Genomic DNA, 20,424 nt, shown 5'->3' with positions numbered 1-20,424 from the left:
ACATATTCACTGCTAAATGATGGTAGAATTCTAATTCTATTTATTGACCACCTCATATATGTGCAAGTGTAGCCCTAGAAAAGGCTCAGTTTTCCCTCTTATTTTCCCCACTCAAATAAAGAGAGAAATAAAAATCTAACATAGAGGAGTCACAGAAAAAGTTTTGAAGAGGGAGGAAAGTTGTTGGAGCTTTTGTTTGTTTGTTATCTATATAGAAACACATCTTTTCATAGTTACAACCTCATCCTATTGGAATGAAGTGGAAATTAGCCAAAAGCAGTAGTCTCTCTGCTGCAGTTTGAAAATCCTGTTTATTATTACAGCGGTTTGCATTTGCTGTGTTACAAGCTTCTCTTTAATGGTTTTGGTGATGTATTGCAAAAGTTAAAGCTTGCAGTCTTAGAGGCTGGTTTCCGAGACCTCAACTGCCAAGAAATCAGACTCCAGCCCCTGATGTTTTCCCATATTTCCCAAAGTGTTTGGTATCCAGAAGCAGCCTTTGTTCTAGTGGGAACAAGTGAGCTCTTTGTCTGTTTTGTTTTTTTTTTTCCCCCTTTTTCTTTATTTTAATACCATTTCACACTTATATATACCAAGCTGTACCTGGGGAAAAGAATACTGCAATTAGGCACAGCCCTCTTGGTTAAACTGTACTTTCTAAGCACACTGGAATGTAATCATTTTAAGAGCTCTTGAGTCAAGAGCCCTGGACACACCCTGCATTCCACCTTTGGGTAATGTAATTTATTTCCAAAGCCATGAACATCAGCAGAGTTCAAGGCTGTGACCTTGCCTCCTGTCTGGTGCTTAGAGCAATTTGTATTCCCAGAATGGCAGGAGGGAGCTATTCCTCTGCAGCTCCAAGTCCAGAGTCTCCACGGGCTTTGCCACAGGGCTGCTGGTGTGTGTAAGTTAAGTTTTTCTTGTCCTGGATACAGTCTAGCCATGCCTTTACTGTGTCTAGGGATAACTGGCCCATGATCATTATTGGTATTTCTGTATTGTGAGGATAATTGATCTCTCCCCAAAGCCCTTGGAGCTGTCCTGGCAGTGTCCTGCTTTCCCATTCAGCTGCACCAGGCAGGTCCCGGAAGCCAAATAGCCATGTTCACATGTTCTCAGCAGGCCTAATTAATCTGGGCTCAGAGCCATGCTCGTGCAGCCATCCTGCTTCCAGTTCTGGAGGCAACTCATTCCAGACGAGATTTAACTTCCTGTGTGTTACATGCTTACATACCTCCTTTGTCACTATAGTATTGCCTACCCACAACTCCAGCCATGGGAAATATATTTTTTTTCTTGATTTCTCAATAATAATGATTAAGAACTCTCTGAAAAAGTTATCCCTCGAACAACCTTTGCCCTCATTTGCCCACTAAGTGTCTTTGCAGCCGTGAGTCCTTTGGCAACCAACTCCTCTTGGACTTCCAAATTTGATATTTGCACATTATGTGCCATTTGAAAGTTTTCAAATTATTTAGAAAAGCAGATGCTCATCGTGATGATTTCATTTTTAAGGGCTGATGTGTTGGAGATTGTCCAGTTGCATAGAGTATCTGCTTCTAACTGTGATGGATTAAGAGATATTACATCAGCTCTCTTGGTCCAACTTTTCTTATTGGCAAGGGTTATATAAGTATATGAAGTTTTGTAAATTTCTTTCCCTCATGGGTGTGTTTCAGTAATTGGTGTTTTAAAAGGGGAAATCATGATTTACAGATGATGCAAAAATATGTAAGGTATGTTTATATGTAAAGAGGTGTGACTGAATTTTACTGAACCTCAGGGAAAGTGAGAAAGAAGTTACAGTGTCAAGATAGATCTTTAAAAACTGGACTATGAAAGTGCAGCTGCACAACCTCTGAAGCAACTTTGGAAATCATCCTAGTTGCCAGAGAGACATTGCATAAGACACTGCCAGTACACCTTGGCTCAGAAGTGGAAGCCTCTAGAAGTTCCTATGGCTAATCCAAAGTCCCTGACGTGTGAGTGCTTTGGCTCAGATGTTCAAATATCTGTAAGAGTACAAATAATAACTTTCTGATTTTGAAGTTTTACTTCACATGATTGATTTATCTTCCTGTCTTTTTTTTTTCCCTGTCAGTACATTTGCTATAAAAATGTACCATGCTTTGCAGTTTTGCTATTGTTGATTGAGTACAGTGTTGTAAATGCAGATGTTTCAGGATTCCAGATTCTAAAGGACTCTCTAAGATGATGACCTACCTTTATTCTTTGGTCTCATGCCCTTCCCAGCTCACAACCTGTGGTTATCAATGCTGTGATCACAATATCTCATGCTAGTGACTTCAGGCACTTGTATATATCCAAGTGAGGAAACTTAATTATCAGGCATGCCCTTCCTTCATTAAAGGCAGATAACTAGTTTCTGGAGGAAGACTCCTTCCATCTTCAACCCAAATCACTCTCTGAAGGACATATTTTCCACTAACTATAAAGGGAGCTCTGCCCTACTGAATCCCTTCAACCTGAAATGCAAGATATTCTGATGTAAGAATGTGAAATTCTGATAGCAAATTCAAGCTTATTTGTTCATAAAGAAACCAGTTTATCCCAATGCTGGGTCTCATACTCTGCCAGTTTCACAGTGCTGTCAATCTGTTAAAATCATGTAAATTCTGATTTCCTGTTTGACATTAAATGCATGATCCATCTAATTACTTGACTTGCCCTCATAATCAAGAATGCTGCCTTTCATAACCTGAAGATTTTGTTCTCTGTGTTTTTATATATTTCTTATGTATGTATATAATATCAGTTATATTATGTATATATGAAAATTTAGATGAGAGACAGGTCATCTGTCAAACACCCTCTAATAAACAATGTACAGTTTATACTCAAAATGTTAAGTAGATTTTCCTGAGAATCCTGTAACATATTTGGTTTTTTAGTCATAAGACTTTGCTAACTTCAGATTCCAACTGAAGTTAGATTGAACAGCCTAGTGGTGGATATAGTAGAGTACTTTTCATTTGTGGCAGCATTTGGACAGTTTAGGAGAATATTCTTAATACCAGCATGCCTGCTGGAGATAGTCTGAGCAGGATTGCTGCATGGCCTAAAGGTAAAATGGTGCTTAGTTTTATTCTTTTATTTCTCCCAAGCCATCCTTGTCTTTACCTAAGCCTGTTAGTTTCTGGATTTTAGGGATTTTTTCATGGTATGTTTAGTAACAGTCCAGAATTTTTCTTTGCTGTGTATTTAGATTTTCCAGTCTGGATCCCGTCCAAAGATCGTTTGGTAGAACTTCTGGGTGTGATGTTAAAATATTTTCCAAAATAAAAATCAACATTTTCCATGTTGAACCAAACAGTTATGCATGCTCAGTGCACTTTCTCAATGAAATGAAAACAAGCCTGGTTGAGGAGCAGGAACTAAACAGAGTCCCCACCTCATTGTCAGATGGGAACTGCAGACAGGGAGGAGAAGTAACTTCCCCAGATTTACTTGATGTATCCATAGGAGAGCAGTCAAAATCCTGAAGTCTCATGTGCCTCCTTTCTCTTGCTTATATTGCGAGTGTGCTTTTATTCTCTCTCAAGTGTTCATGTGTAGCTTGATGTTTTCACCCATAGCCTGATGAAATCGTGGGAGGAATCTTCATCTACATTTGTATGGTTTCAACAAGAAATTTTGCACCTGAATTCCTGAAGGAGCGATTTAACTTTCCTGTGTTGGGTTGGTACCTAACAGAGTTGAGTGGGGACTGAATATGTAAAGTAAAACAAAATAATTATAGAAAGAACTGAACCTGAAGACAGAAGTTGAAAGGAGATTGTAGGCTGTTTCTCCATTTGTAAAGTCAGCTACAAGTTTGGAGGGTCTTTCCTCCATAATATAAGGCTTTGCTCCAGGGGATGCCGTTTTTTTCTGTTAGCTTTGTCACATAGCTAAGCTTCAATAAGAGAAAGGCTCCAGGGCCTTTTGCAGTTTCAGCACTTTTCCTCTCTGTTCTCCAACATTTCCTTTTATTCAGGCCAGGAATTCTCTTTGGGTAGTCCTTTTGCACATCTTGCCACTGGCTGTAATTAATAACCTGCTTCTAGAAATTCCACTCATTGTCTTGTTTCTTTTTTCTTCCTTTTTTTTCTTTTCTTCCTTTTAGAGGCTGTTCAGGATAATTACTGTCTTTAAAGTTTTATGAATCACAGTGTTTGACATCTTTGATGTAGACTGATTTTTCAGATAACTGCACTTTTTGTTCTAATGTTCAATTTGTCACTGTTACTTACAAGCAAATAAGAGATTTAAATCCCCAAAGATGCAGATGTTCTTTAGTTTCGTTGCCATCTGTTTTCCTGCCTACTGGATTCCAAGACTAACATTTGTTCATTTTAATGAAACTATATTTATATAGTATACAAGATACAACAGAATAGGAAATAGATACAACAGAAAGTCTTTAATATAAGTTGATTTCTAAATCACTTGATCATAGAGTATCTTTTCTGATGGCTTTTATTCTCATGTGAATTTATCTTTAGCTAAATGATTTGAAAAAGCTTAATCTGCAATTAAGTTGTTTTGCTTAATTGCGCATAAATTGCAGATCAGAAAACTGAAATTTTCATGGAAGACTCCCAAGAGAGGTGCATGACATGACCTTGAATTACTTCACAAAATTTACACTGTGCCATTTAAACAGCAGTCTTCCTGAATGTCAGCCATACAATTACCTATGCTTATGGAAGTGGGACATCTGATATTTGAATTCTCAATGTAATCTGGTAGAAACCTGATTTCTCACTGCAACAAATTGTTTTCTGCAACCAGCTCAGTGAAAAGGGATGAAATTTTAGGGTTTCTGTTAATAAGAGTCTGCCTGATTTATTAAACTCTTATTGGATTACTTCCCCATTTATCTAAGTAATTTGTAGTTAAAATTTTTGTGATATTTTGGGGTAGTATTTCCCCAACAGGTAACAGGTTGAACAGCCCCCCTTCTAGTTGGCAATCATCTATATTTCTAACTCAGGCAAGCACAAGTAACCAAGATTTTACAGGCACTTCTTTCTGTTAAAAAGAAGGTATTTCAGGCAGAAGTGTTGGTATTTGTTAGAGCTTGTGAGATTACAAAGCTGTAAGTGCTAATTAAAGCTTTATTTATATTCAAAATGAAATATGCAGTCCCTAAGTGCCTTCATCTGTCCAGTAACAAAGTTTATAGTAAACACAGCTAATCCGCTGTGCTTAGAAGTGATATTTTGGGAGATAAGATTTCAGATACTCAAGGCTGGTTGGCTGTTAAAAGATTAGCCATATTTTTGGAATGAAAGGCTTGTTCATGCTGCCTTCCCCTTCTCTCAGCACTTAAATTTATCTTGTCTCCTTGTCCAATCTCCCTGAAATATTTAGAGTTCTTTGTATTCAGACCATATCTCTTGTCAAAAATTATTTCAGTACATCCAGTTAATTATTTAAGCAGGCTTGAGGCAAACCTTTGCTTGGTATAAATAAGCTGAATGGGCTTTTTAGCTGTCTGTGACTTTGTGTTTAATCCTTACTTCTGTCCACCTGTGCACTAACTGGCCTTTGCTTTAGTGATTTTCACTCTTCCATGCATTTCTTCTAATCTACTGACTCCCCATCCTATACATCCTACTGTGTTTGTGTTCTGCTCTACAGCCAGCTCACAGCATTTGAGCACATCAGTGATTCATTCCAGACTGCTACTACGAAATAATCTCTTTGGCAAAAGAGGCTGTCTTCTTTCTGTGGCAGTCCAGTCCCAAAACTAACTTAGGCCAGTATTTCCTTTGTTTAGCCTCTCAGAGACCAATAATCAGGAGTGATGAAGGTCCAAAGAATCTCCACCAGAGTGGGCAGATACAATGCAAAGTGAGTGAGTACACATCAACATAGTCTGAAGGAAAGGAGAACAACTGCATGTTCTCCAGCACCTGAAGCCTCAAGATGGGTCAAAGACTGACCTAATATGCACCAAAAAATACTATGAGGAAGGAAGGGGTGCCCTTTCTTAAAAAAATAGACATTTACTCAGCTTAGTAAGATAAATTCTACTTGAGACTTGAGGAGCAAAGACATACCTAGATTATTTATAGTTTCTGAACCTCCTTAGTCTGAACTAATTCTGTATGTAGATAAAATCATGGCCTTTGTCAGTTCCTGCACTTTCTTAGTCAATCTCAATGAATCCTGGGCACGCTGTAGGAAAGGAAAGGCACCGTATTAAACAGAGATGAGATGACATATAGAATTGAGGAGTACTGTATGTCTACTGATCCAGAAAATACCCCAAAACCACAAGCAAAAATATCTTCATAGAAAATGTGCTTTTTATTTTGCTCAGCCGTGGCAGTAGGAAAGAAGCATGTTGAAGGATATGTCAGCATATTATATGTGCAACTGTCTAAGCCAGTGAAAGGTCTTTTCAGTCTCTCTGCACTATAAATTTGTCATTCTCTGGCTTCAGAAGGACTTGGTAGCTGTTGGAATGCTGACGGGCCACTGAATCCGCTTTGCTCCATTATAAAGTGTACAGTGTTACTTTGGCAGCTTTTGGATATGTAAAGCACACCAAGTGAATGTCTTTTCTAATGTCTCTTAAATTCAAATAACATGGTTAGCATCATGTCCTGCCTTGAGAGAAAGCAAATGTAGATACATCCTAAATCCATATATTTTATACTTTAATGCCTGTAGCACTGCTAAGATTGCTTTCTTTGAGCACAGTCTTTGGTTCATACTGCTCTCTAACAACTCAGTGGAGCTACTGATCTATTTGAAATAAGCATTTGTGAAAATGCTGTGGTGGATCACAAGTTAAGGTTGGTAAAACACAAGTACATATCTTCTATCTCTTGCAGAAGCTGAATGCTGCAGTGACAGGAGTAGGAACTAGACAAGGGTCTTTCTTCTATTCCAGCCCCATCACTTGCTCCACGCTTTCTTCCTATTTTCAGATTTTAGTCAGGTAGTTAGAGACATCTCATCTCTTGTGATGCTGCAGTGCATTCACCAGAAATCAAAGTGGTAGCCCTGTAGTGTGAGATTTGCTTAGCTAATCTGAATTGCCAGAGGAAGGAAAAGCTTAACACTCCTTGCATTTTAACATTCTTTGTTGCATCTTTGCAGTTGTTTGCTTTCAGCTGCACCACAAAGTCTGCTCTGCCTTTGAACAGAACACACACATGCAGAGGTTTTTCTGCTATTTGCTTCAGGCTGCTAATTTTGACACCTTTGTAATAAATCTGTTGGGTAGATGCAAAGCTTCAGGCTTGGCAGAACCTCAGGAAATCAAGAGAGGAGGCAGCAATTTTTGTAAGAGCAGGAGTTCCAAAGGCCATATATTAACAGGAATCATTTCCAACTGAGCTAATCTATTTGAAAGTAGCAGGTACATGAAAAGGAAAAGCAGTTAGAGTGCATTACCAGAGAAGTGTTACTCCTTGTGGAGTGATTTCAGCACTTAAAACCATCTTTCTGAATGCCTGTAGTATGTATGATACAGCCCTGAAGGGCCAAGTACAGTCTGTGGTGATGACATGTAATTCCCACCACCCAGTGTTTCCTACTCTGGCTGGTTCTATGCCTTCAGATTGCAAAGTGAATTAACAAAAAAGTGATTTCTCCTAATAATTCTGAAGGGGCTGAATATTTATGGCTAAATTTATGGTCCTTAAACTTACAGCACCGATCCCCTAAGCTTCAGAGTTTATAACTGAGGGGAGGAGGCACCTTCTGGGGCTATTCAGAACCTACAGCTGGGAGAATATCCCTGGTGATGACATTTCTTTTAAGTGTTTCAATTCTTGGTTCCTGCTGGTATATCATTGCCCTTACCATTTTTAGGATAAAGAGTTCTGGGGGCCAAATAGCTTTGCAGAGCCTGAATAGTTCTGCTGTTTGGAACCAGCAGGGTCTTTCATGTCGTCCATGGAAGAAGTACATGAGCAAACTCCTAGTTTGGCTTCTTAAAATTTAAATCTTCTGAAATCTATTATCCATACACCTGTGCTGATCCAAGTCAGTAGAAGGTCACTTAGCCTTCAGAAAGGTAATTCCAATTTCAAGTGACCCTTTATATGTTTTTTCTTTCTCCAGTAGCTAAAAGGAAATTTGGGCAAGCATGCTTACGTTTTGAAAACCTGTAGTAAAATAAATGAAAAAAATCCCAGTTGCAGGAGGACAGACTGATATTTCTGTAACAATGATTATTAGAATAATATGACTGGTTTTGCCTGGAATGCATTTTTCTCTTTACTGTGTAATCAAAAAAAAACCAAAAAAACCAGTGCAGTGTTTGCATTGTAAGCCCCTGTTGAATATAGTTTTCCTTTTTTTTTTTTTTTTCAAAATCTATCCAAAATGTTCTGTTGTATTTGGTTTGTAAAGAATTTTGAAGAACAACTGATTATAAAAATTAGCCTCACAGAGAGCAATAAATCATGTGATATGGATAGTCCAGTTCAAAAGCTGGTGAAGGAACTTCACAATCAGTTTTGGGTATAATTAGAAAATTTGAATTGCCCTCTCTCTGAGCTGATAAGTAACTACAGAAACGACTTAGAAAAAGGCTCTCTTACACTCTTTTAAGAAGAAGAAAATGAAAAAAAAAAATATGTTGTTGTGCATCTTCTGTGGAATCAAAAGATGCACAGTCCATACTGTGCTGTCATGTGTTAAAGTCCCTACTTTTTTAATATTCAGGAATTTCATTTTATTTTTGTTAGAATGATATGGGAGGCCAAAGAAGCCTAATAAACAAGTGGACAACTTTTCTGAAAGCCAGGCTTGTGTGTTCCATACCTGGTCCTGAAGGGACAGACACACATTTCGATGAGCTGCGTAAGTTGATTTATCTTTAATGGTTTATTTTGATGTTAGTAATACCTGCTTTTGTTGGAATTTCCCCCCCTCTGGTTTATGGAAGTACTATGTTTGTGTTGATTTTACTCCTCCTCCAAACTGTGCTGGTAATACCTCTGACTTTGATCAGAGGTCCTTGATTATAACTAATACTGATCTGATCAAAATTACAGTGTATTTCCCTTTCCCTCCAAAAGCTCGAAAGTAAAAATCTGATTTGGTATAAAACCCACACTGCCTGCAAATGAACACATTTCAGAATATTGCTACAAATTCACATGACAGACATTAAAATTCCAACAGAAATAATTTGGTTATATTTTTATGAATCTGGTTATATTTTTATGAATTTCCTACTTACAGCTGGTTAATGTAGAAATAGTCAATGGATGTTTAACTAAAAAAATTAAAATCCCCAAATATGTTTTTCTCACTGCAGAAGATATATTCTTACTTTCTACAAGAGATGAGAGGAACCCACTTGTGTATGGAGTCTTCACTACAACAAGGTACGTGTTGGGATCATTTTTGCCTCTGGAAACAAATGATGAAGATCTTACTCAGGACTTTTATACTTTAGTGTATACTCAGGTCTTCTAGACTAGATCCTGATTCCTGAGAGCAGTTAGGAACTGCTGGAATTAGGTGTCCAATGTCAAGGTTCTAGTCACTGAGGACAATATTTTTCAGAACTGGAAAGAATGAATTATGTCCCTAAACCTTTGTGTTCCCAACTTTTAAGAGTGATTCTAAAAAGTAATATAAATGTAACAATCAAAAGCAAACTAGATTATTTCAATCTAATCCAGTTGAATTTGTGAATTTCTATATTTATTGAGCAACCAATTGTTAAAATTTTAGGCAAATTATTGTTGTGAAGCCTCATTTCTGTAAGCAATACTTTGACATCTGAAATTTCTTAGTATCAAAATTACTCTATAAACTGATAGTTAAGTGATTATATAGTTCACAGTTAATGAAAGGATAACCCAGCTTTATCTTAGGGGGATGCACTAATTTATAATTGACCTTTCAGATCAATAGTGAAGTGCTCTCTATAAAAAGTCAGAAAGAAAATTAAAAATTCTTTCTTTTGTCTCCAGAACCTTTGAATTAAGTGTAAATAATGACTAGCCAAATGCTGATGAGTATGAGTACAATGAGGGATTGCCAAGACACTCCTTAATTCAGAAGAAGTTACTACAGTAGCTCTCTAGAATATATAACCACAGAAACTACTTAAAATTTAAGTAAATATTATGCAGTAAATGAAATGGTTTGTGAAGCAGCTCAAGTGCACACTACTCAGCAACCTGGCATGGTGTTCTTTGGAAAACTGAAATGGTTTAGACTTTTTTAGACAAATACATTTTAAGAGGGGAAAATGCATGAAAATTCAATAAGTGTTTACTTTTATATCTTGTTTTTTTGGTCTTTCTGATGCAACTTTTAATTCTCAGGGACCTCACCTATATCACTAGTATATGGGCTTCCAGATGTGAACACAATGTAAATGAGTGTCCTTCGCTGGATGAAATACTAATTAAAATAGCTAGTAAAAATAAAGCTAGTAAATGATAGCTGGAGACTGTCAGCCACTAGAAGAAATTACATTCTCTTGATTAGTCCCAAAGGCCAAACCAGGTTTCAACCAAGCAAAGCTTAAAACTGTAACAATGATGCCTTAAGTTCAAGCTTTCATATTTTCTAGATTTTGTACTGCTTTAATGTATAACTGTGAACTTCCTATAAAGTGTTAGCAAGTTCTCTTCACAGTTTAGTTCTACAAAAGAATAATTTTCCAGCCCAAGAACCAAGGTTAGCATTGCAGCTTCAGGCCCAAAAAGTATAAACAGCGAGGAATTGAGGAGATCAATCTGTGAGGATGGGACTTCATAAGCTGAAGCTGTAACTGGACAATTAACCCCAATATGTAAATGGACCAAAACTTATAAAAGTGTGAAAATTTGTGACTGGTCCATCTTGGGTAGAGCCCCAGCCAGGCTCTTGCACTGCCCAAGGTGTATCCTTTAAAGGCCTTTTAATAAATCCTTACTTCATTGCTTTAACACTGTCTAGCCTCTGTCCTAGGTAGCCTCTCTTGGCCTCAACAACAGGGACATTAAATATCTGTAGTTAGCAGACCTGTGCTCGTTGATGTTCAGCAGCACATCAGCCACCAGGTGTGAGATTGATCCCAGGGCTCCCTGAGTCCCTGGCTGAGGCACTGGGGGTGTTTGCAGGCTGCCCACGTTTGCCTCTTCCCTTGCAGCCTGCCCACGTTTGCCTCTTCCCTTGCAGCCTGCCCACGTTTGCCTCTTCCCTTGCAGCCTGCCCACGTTTGCCTCTTCCCTTGCAGCCTGCCCACGTTTGCCTCTTCCCTTGCAGCCTGCCCACGTTTGTCTCTTCCCTTGCAGCTCGGTGTTCAAGGGCTCTGCAGTGTGTGTGTACAGCATGGCCGAGATCAGGGCTGTGTTCAACGGCCCCTACGCGCACAAGGAGAGCGCGGATCACCGCTGGGTGCAGTACGAGGGCCGCATCCCCTACCCCAGGCCTGGCACAGTGAGTCTCTCCTTAATTACACACCTCTGGTTCTACTCAAAAGCAATCATGCTTCACACCCCTCCCTCCCCAGGCTGGTAATTTATATTTTCCGCTCAGGATGTTTCAAATTATCCTCTCAACTCTTCTCCTTCTGTTGATAGCTCAGACTTCTACCTACACTGTAAGTATATAAATATACATTTTTCCATGTCTCTGAGATAACATTGTGTCCAGACTATTTCCTGATTGTCTCTCATATTGTGGTCTCCTGCTGTACAGCTATATTTCTGTCTGTTGGGATCACCTCTAAGGCATCAATGCTTCATAAAAAGCCAAAGGCATTTCTTTATATAGTTATCACAAGGGTTTTATTTACATTTCTAGTATCTTCATGTCTGTTAAAATCATTGAGATAGTGTCTCTGATTCTGTTGTGTGAATTTTTGTGTGTGTTGTGTTTTGAAGTAAAATAAGGAGCTAACTGCTGGACATGTTATGTGATAAAAAGTAAGTGACAGGAGGAAAAGAGAAATTTGGTATCTGGAAATACTTTTAACCCCAGTTTCTTAGACTTCAGCTATAACAGGCAAAAATGAGGAAGAAAACCGAAAAACTCATTAAAGTTTTCTTTTCCCACTTCTGTCACAGTATTAAATTTCAAAAAGCACAGGCACAGCATTACAGATGAGGAAGAAATGGTATTTTCAAAAAGCACCTCAACTTTAAAAACATCATCACAAGTTTAGGCAACTCTTAGTACATAAAAATGTAAAGGAGCAGCAATTTTATCTGGAATAGCTCTTTACCCTCTTGGTCAGGTATTCAGTGAACAAGTATTAGGCAGCCAGCCATGAGCTGTCAGTGTTGGACGTGGCCTAGAAGCCATGTGGCCATTTCTACACTCTTTCTCTGACCTCAGCACTGGTGTAACCTCTGCCTCAAGCCATATTATCTAGTTAATTTAGTTCATCTTTTCTCATATTTCCTTGTGCCTCTGTGTTTCCTTCTTCATCCTTCTACTGGGCTGAACTGTGTGGTCCAAGCTGATGCTGTTTGTTGCATGTAGTGGTCCCAGTGCTTGGCAGGTCAGGCCCCAGGGGCTGATTCCCTTCTTTCAGCTGAGAATGAACCTCAGAGCAGCTCTCTCTCCAAAGACCAGGACAGCTCGTAATTTGGCCTGCCCATGATCTGTCCTGATGGAGCAAATCTCAACTTGGACAACTTAGGCATTGCCTGCTTACGCATCTCTGTCGTGTGAAATGCACAGTGCCCCCATAGAGAAGATTAAATTTAATTTTTTTGTGTGTGTGCAACTCCATGGCTGGTTAATGAGATCAGATGAATTTAATTTTAGCTACGAAAATGGTGCCAGGGAGAACAATAGTTGGTCCCATGGCATCTAAAGAGATTAAAATAACTCTCTTGAAAAACTCAGAGTGCCCCATAAGGATGAACACTTTGCACAGATAGACGGGTCATAAGCTCATTGCATTTTTGAGTGTATTAGCCATCACATGGTTGAGCTGGGATTCTCAAGGAAGGAAACATGCCATGCTGAAGCATGTCAGTGCTGATCTTTATCACTGATTTGAATATCCATGGTTGCAAGGTTTGTAAAAGTTGGAAAGTTTGAAGATAAATATTTTCTGTAAGCCAACCCTTAGCTCTCCAACTGCTTCCTTTAAGCACCTGATAACAGCTGTGAGAAAACAGTATCTTAAAAGTCCTCCAAACCTTCATAGTCAGTGGATTTGTGTAGGAGTTTGTCTGACCAAGGACTGAGAAAGGAAGTGGATTTACTGAGGAAAGCTGTCAGAAGAAAGATATCTATCATATTTACTGTATAAATTAGGTAAACATAATGCTGCATAACTTTTTATCTGTTCCATTTGTGAGCTGAATTGCAAAACACTTCAGGCTCAGTAGTTTGATGTAGGGTATCCAAATAAGTAGATTCATGCCATGCTCTTGGCTTGTGATGGGCTATGCCAAACTTGGATATGAACGGATTTAGGGTGGGATCTGGACAAGCAGTACTGTGCTAAAAGGCAACGAAAAGCAGCAACATGAACCTTGAAGACTGCTGCAGTGTGAATGCTGAAATGCTCTTCCTTAAAGATTAATTTTGTCACTTTTTGTCAGCTGTGACGTGGTTCAGGAATGCCCAGAACAAAGCCAGAGGGATAATCTACCCTTTTTTAAGTTGCTAGAACATTTTCGAAATTTAGGCTCCTCGTGTTACCTACAGTCAGCATAGCTAACACTGCTCTGATTCTATATTTCCTGTACTTTTAGTTACTGGCAAAGTCTATAAATGGCTATTCTAGGAAATGCATTTCTTTTGGTGGTTGGCTTTGAGAAATGCATTGACTTCCTTTCAGCATTTATACAGAAGCAGGAGACTGCATACCCTAATTTAACTTTCTGCTCTGCTGCCTTTATCTCCTAAGTAAATAAAGCTGCTCACTATAGAGACTGTGACTACTTTGATTTTGAAATTTTGACAAAATGCTTCCTGTGGCAATTTGTGTGTGAGATAAACTCCCAACATGACCATGATATCATGCCTTCGCAATGCTGAGTGGGTTCAGGCAGCAGCAGCCCCTCTCTGCTCATGTCCCTGAGCTGTGGCAGGGTCTGCCTGCCCTCTGCTGTCATCAAAACACCCCTGGACACGGTGGCAGGGGACATCTGGCACACTCCACACCTCTGACACTGCAGAACATACAGCTCTTTAACTTCTCTTGGTGGTATAAAAGTGCAAGTGGAAATAATGGGAGTTAAACAGAGGCAAGGCTTCAAATCTGTTTCTATTCAGAAGGTGAAAATAAAAAGAGACAGAAAAAAAAGCATGAAGCAGGCAGCCCTGACACAAAGGGTGACTTGAAAACCAAGGGAGCTTTTGCTCTATCTGCTTTAGCTGTTTAAAAAATTGGACTTGCCTATCTGCAGCTGTCCTCAGATAACAAATTCAGTTTTATTCCAGTCTTTTAGGGTTTCTCTCAGGAAATTATCCATTAATAAAGAAACCATGGAAAACTTCCTTTAAAATGCGTTCTGTATTCTGAAGCAGAGTTTTCATAATACCGTCCCAGAAATCACAGACTGCATTTGAAAAAGATTTTCAGTGAATTAGGAGGAAGAAAACTTTTCTAGTTTATTTATTGAGCTATAGCAATTGCAGTGTCACAGCAACTCATAGTGCCCATTTGGAAATTCTGATGGGGTACAAAGGAGTCATACTCATTTCATTGATGGTGAGTAAATACTGTTAAGGTCAGATTTTTAGAGAAATGTCAGTATTTAAAGATGCAGATTAACACTCAGTCTGATCTACTGCAGAATGCAGGACTGTTAAATGCTAGCCAGGGCAACAACAAGTGTTTTGATGGGTCTAGATATATTATTGATCTGATTTGTCAAAAGATCAAAACAAACATCTGAATGAGCAAAGTAAGAGCCTTGCAGTCTGAGTCACTTAGCTACACGAAGCAGCAGCCCAACACATTGCTCTTGTCCATTTGAAGAGTTTAATGTCTCACCTATTTCTACTCTAGATCTGAATATGGTCCCGGCCTCTTGAATTCTTTGTGTTTTCTTTTTATTAAATGAGTTCCCTTACAACCCCTCAGATTTTCCTGTAATCATGGAATCTTAAAATCATAGAATCCACTGAGCTGGAAGAGACCCATTTGGATCATGGAGTTCAACTCCTGTCCCTGTGCAGGACACCTAAGAGTCACAGGATGTACATGAGAACATTGTCCAAATGTTTCCAGAGCTCTGTCAGACGTTTTGTGACCACTTCTCTGGGTAGCCTGTTCCAGTGCTCAGCCACCCTCTGGGTGAAGAACTTTTCCTGATATCCAACCTCAAGCCTCCCCTGACTCAGTTTCATCCTTCTTCATCTTCTTTTCTCTCAGTTGCTTTCTCTCCCTTTCTTCAGTGAAACCCCTTCCTTTATTTCTTCTGGTCTTCCAGTGTGCATGCTGATCAAGATGTGATGTCCATTGGGACTTGGCTGTGCCACAGAGAAATACTGCCTGCCAAAAAACTCCCTTGTCCTCCCTTGCTGCTTTAATAAGCTTGTTCAAAAAACATTGAAGGTTGCACAGGTTTCCCTTGTTATTTTTAGACTTATCTTCCCCTTTCACCTATCTTTTATGGGACAGACAGCATTCTTTGCTTCTCCAATTCCTCTCTCCTTTGATCTCCCTACTGTAAAATGGGGCAGCTTAATTAAGTGAAATGTTTCACTTAATGGTTTTATTTTCTTCAGAAAGCCTCCTACACCTCCTGTTACTTACCAGCCTGTTTTCCACAACATGGATCACCTTCCAGCTTGTAACAGCCTTTTTCAATGTTGCAAAACTTGTCACCTTTCCTCGTGTTAGAGGTCAGCAGAGAATTGCAAAGTGCCACCTGCAAAGTCAAGTTCACTCATCCAGCTGGTCTCAGCTCAGCTAGCCTCAGATTAATGCTCAGCTTTTTCTATCAAGAGCACAGGTGTGTTAAATGGAAAAGCAATACAAAGTGCTTAAGAAAAAGTACAAGAACAAATCTTGCACATGCAGTGGGGTACAACCATTAAAAAATAATAGAGAGCTTAAAATTTTTGTTTGCTTTGTTTGTGCTTTTTGTTGTGAGGGAAGAGTGTGTTTGATTCCATTTAAAATTGGCACTGTTTGTTTTTCTCCTACGAACCTGATTTGTTCCCCTCACCCCAGCCTTCCTCCAGGCACACTGAGTAGCTTCAAGATTAAAAGTGAGTCTCCCCACTGAGTGTTCAGTCCTCCTGGCACTCATCTTGTAGAGAGCTTTAAGGGTTTTTGTAGACATTATAGACAAATACAGAATGGATTGTACAGCTCTGATCAGTCTACAGAAAAGAAGCCACATGGTATTTAGGCCTCTCAGGAAGCCACGTTCCATCTTCAGTGCATTGGCTGTGTTGGAGGTCCCCATTTAACACAGAAGTGAGAGGATGAAGGTAGTTCCTCCATTTTATCTGCTGTTTGCTTGATGAATCAGTGGTAAGACAACTTATTTAGAGCCTGGAAGACTTAACTTATTAGTTACTAGTTTTGGCTAAGATAAGAGGTAATTAATCTGTGAAAAGTAAAACACTTCAACACGAAGGAGCAAGGAGTTCCCAGGACAAGGGACATCTCTCAAGGAGGGAAGCCCAGACTAAGACATCTAATTCCCTGCTATGGGAGAGGTTTAAGAAATACTTCACTCTTTCATGTTTCATACTGGATACTTCCAGTACTCACAAGAGTGACTTGCTGGCATGGTTCTCAGTTGTCCTTGTGAAATCCTTAAAAATTCCCAGCCTGGACATTATAAACGCAAGCAGGTGCCTGCTTCACTCAATATAATCAATCTACCCTGTAGCTGCTTGAGTCTCAGTGTTAAGTGGGTCTCAGGATACATGTGACAAGACACTTTAAAACTGGGATTTTCAACACACTTGTAATAGAAACCCTTTTGAAGTTCCCAAGGAACAACATTCTTTTTTTAGTTTGTCAGTAGACACCAGCACTACTGAACTACAGATGCATCATTCATGGAAAGGATGTGTTCATACACCTTACAGCTAGATTCCCAAATAATTGCCACCATTTTAATAGGTGTTAGATCCAGCAGCTCTTACTTGAGTTCACTAGATGGTGTGAAGCACTATCCAGTTTGGCAAATTGGAGGTTTATTTAGGAGCCCAGCTTCTGGCACCAGCTTTTGAGAAACTTGGCCACGTTTCCCACATAATGTTAACACAGTCACACTGTATGTCTCAGCATTGTGTGAGATCCACACATCCAGCACTCTGCTAAGCTGCAAATTTAATAAGACAAGTGAAAAAAGGAGAAAAGCTTGCATGTGTGTGGTGGTGTTAATTTAGTGTGTATTTGCTTTTATTTAAGAAAGATTAGCCTTAACTTACCACTGTGTGACCACATTCAGATACAAATAACAGGTGAGGGAAGAGAAGGCATCTTTGTAGGTCACGTGGGATCAGGACTTAGTCCAAAGTGATTACTGTCAAAACTGAGCTCACACAGAAGGCATGTCAATAAATTAAAGTAACTATTGATTTTTCAAAAGATTTGTGCCCGTAGAGCTTATACAGAAGTTGAATACCCTTAGCACTTGCAGCTCTGTTTCTGTTGGCTTTGGGGGTTTTTGTTTGTTTGTTTGTTTGTTTTGGGTGGTTGTCTTGTTTTGTTTTATCCTTCATTTCTGACACATATATTTTTATCAAGTTATTATTTATGGCAGCAAAGGCCTAAGCAACCTCTGAAGAATAGATTATATGGTGAACAAGCTTATTGCAAAATTCTTATCTAGTGGTAGAAACTTGACTGATATCATGTGATTAATTTTGTTTGATATCAGCTATCTAGAAGAAGAGCATCAAATCCAAGCTGCTTCTTTAGAATTCTTTATCAGAAAGACAAAGATAGCCTTCTGTGAGAAGAGAAGCTGCTGTTCTGTGCAGTTCACATGCAGCCAAGATTAAAATCTAGATCAGGTGAGATGAATCCCACCCTATAGCAAAAGCTGAAGGTGCTGAAAGAGCACAGTGATAATGAGAACTTTTATGAAGCCAGATTCTCTTGTAGTCCACATGAAACAACTCTGCCAACCTACTCCTGTGACATTTGATATAAAAGCCAGTATCTTATTGTCCCCAGTGGGAGATGTCACATATCTGAGACAGCATCTGGTGCTGATGATGTGAATAAATGAACTATGAACTGGGCAGAGAAACCAGTACTGCTGTCATGAGACCTGCAACAGGATGTGAACTCACATTTTCGGACATGAAAGGTTGTTTCACTCACCCACTTGACCATCCTACATCCTACTGATTGCTAGAAAAGGAAGCACAAGCCTACAGGAATTGTTCTGCAATGATGGGTGGACACAGCTTTAAAAAACTGCCTGAAAACTTTGCCAAAGGGTGGCTAAAATGACTTTCTAATTCCCCTGTTCCATCCATCATGCCACAGTGAGTGATGCCTCTGGAAATAGCTCCCTTGGCCAAACATAACAGTCACACCTACCCAGCTGTTCTTGGTGGTCATGCTGTCTTAGGATAGGGTCCAAAGCCCTGAAATAATTGGAAAAGACCCTGTTGACTGAAGCAGATTTCTGGATCAAACCCTTAGTCCTTATTTTTACTTAATTAACTAAGCAAGCTGGCAGAAGATTTCCCTGTATCGTGCATGGTAGAGCTTGGGCCTTTGGGATTACTGTAGCAGCTCTATAGTTCCAAATTGTCAGAAATTTTATCCCAGTGGTTTTTAGTAAGTGATGTCACTGCTCTCATCTTCCTCCGATGATAAATTTTTGGCAAAAATCTAGGAGATCTTGAAGACTGAAGGGGCTACTCCCATTTTCCACATAGAAATGGGCTTCTGGAATTGAGTTGTTAATAGGTGAGCAGTCAGCACATTTCCAGTAGATGCAGATACTCTGAGTAATGAGTGGGAGCATGAACCACAGAAATGGGACATACGGGGAAAATCAACCTGTAGTCCACCATGAGGGGAAGAGAGTTACTGCATGGTTGGGAATTTGAAGAGGTGAATTTGTTTCTCATCCTTTACAGAATAAATTAATGCAAAACTCTAATGCAAAGAAAAGTAAAGTTATCACACGTTTCTCTCTATTTATCCCAAAAAACTTTTTTTCAACACCTCTAAAGGTAAACATAATTTTTTAATCTCAAAGTCTGCTTTTTGTCTCAAAGTCATATTTCTTTGTGAAATTATTTTACTGATACTGTTCTCTTCAAAAGCCAAGCTGAATACAGCCCACTGAAAGGATGTAACCTTGCAAAGACTTTGTAAAAGCACAGCAAAAAACAGAATGTGGGAGATGATACCCAGCAAGCCAGAGGGTGAAGTTCTTACAGAGCTGCTGGCACAAACACCCTAGGGATATCTCCCTGCAATAGATGTTTCCAGTGGAACTGCTTTTATCAACAGGACTTTTCCTTTTCTTCTTTTTTACTTGTATTCAGCTGTATATTCAAGGAATGTTTTCTGGGTGGTTATCACATGACAATGCAACCCTTTTTTTTTCTTTTTCGTGTCTGTTCTTTCACAGCCATAAATGGAATTATACAATGAAACAAAAATTTCTGTGTGATTCAGATTGGCACAGGTTTACTGTCCATGGGGAAATTGTCAAAAGCTATTAGGTGATCCAGGGGCCTAAGATGTTTTCCAATAAACTATTTCAGATCCATTATGAAGATGGGAATGCAGGGGCTTAACTCCCACAGTCTGAAACAACACTAATCAAGTGGACACTTGCACAAAGTCTGTTATCTCTCTAGATAGCCATAACATTCAGTTCAAGCAAGGAATGGAAATGGGCTGCAGACTCTTAAATCACTGGGGCTACAGCTCTGTTAACTAAAACCAGAGGTCAGGTTGAAGTGCAGACCCCTAGTTAGTCTTTTGTTTAATGTTAAGATGGGCTTTGCTGTAGTTTAGGCATGCTCCAAGTGTCACCTTCCCCATGGCAGTGCTGTAGCAGTGTTTGGGGTCTTAAGGCAGACCAGGAATTGACCCCAACAGAAATTTCAGATGTGGCCATAGATGGGGATGTGTAACATCAGCTGGTCTGTGCTTTGCTGGCCTGTTTTGTTTCTGAATATACAGGTAGTATCAAATACTTTTGTGAAGCTTTTCCCTCAGTCAGAAATTTAGTTGCTACTCTGCCTTACATGGTGGAAGAAATCCTAACTGGCACCATAGATTCAACACATTTCCAACTGGGTAGTTGGGAATGTGAACTAAAATCTTCTCTGTCAAAAATTGCTATGAAGGAGAGCTGTATAGCAACTTCACCACAAACCTTAACTTTTGATAGAATACTGAGGTGTTACCGAATCACATTTCTTTCTTCACAGGCTGTGTTAGAGCTCCACCTGGCAGTAGATACAGGGGTTACTTCATTAAAAACTATGAAAAAAGAAGCAATGAATCGTTCCTGTGTGAAAGGTTGTCACCAA

General features: G+C 39.3%; 1 protein-coding gene across 4 annotated transcripts in view; it reads left to right on the top strand.

Annotated features, from left to right (window-relative positions):
- The window catches only part of SEMA3D (semaphorin 3D), a 133,068-nt gene that overhangs the window by 87,635 nt on the left and 25,009 nt on the right, over positions 1 to 20,424 (top strand). For all 4 annotated transcript variants that reach the window (XM_059847458.1, XM_059847456.1, XM_059847455.1 and 1 more), the window contains 3 exons: positions 8,718 to 8,832; positions 9,293 to 9,362; positions 11,271 to 11,415. In XM_059847458.1, coding sequence (XP_059703441.1) covers positions 8,718 to 8,832; positions 9,293 to 9,362; positions 11,271 to 11,415 — 330 coding nt within the window. The remainder of the gene's footprint in view (positions 1 to 8,717; positions 8,833 to 9,292; positions 9,363 to 11,270; positions 11,416 to 20,424) is intronic.

This window comes from Haemorhous mexicanus, chromosome 5, assembly GCF_027477595.1.
Source record: "Haemorhous mexicanus isolate bHaeMex1 chromosome 5, bHaeMex1.pri, whole genome shotgun sequence".
Classification (NCBI taxonomy): domain Eukaryota; kingdom Metazoa; phylum Chordata; class Aves; order Passeriformes; family Fringillidae; genus Haemorhous; species Haemorhous mexicanus.
The sequence above is the reverse complement of the archived record's forward strand: the minus strand, read 5'-3'. Positions and strand labels throughout refer to the sequence as shown.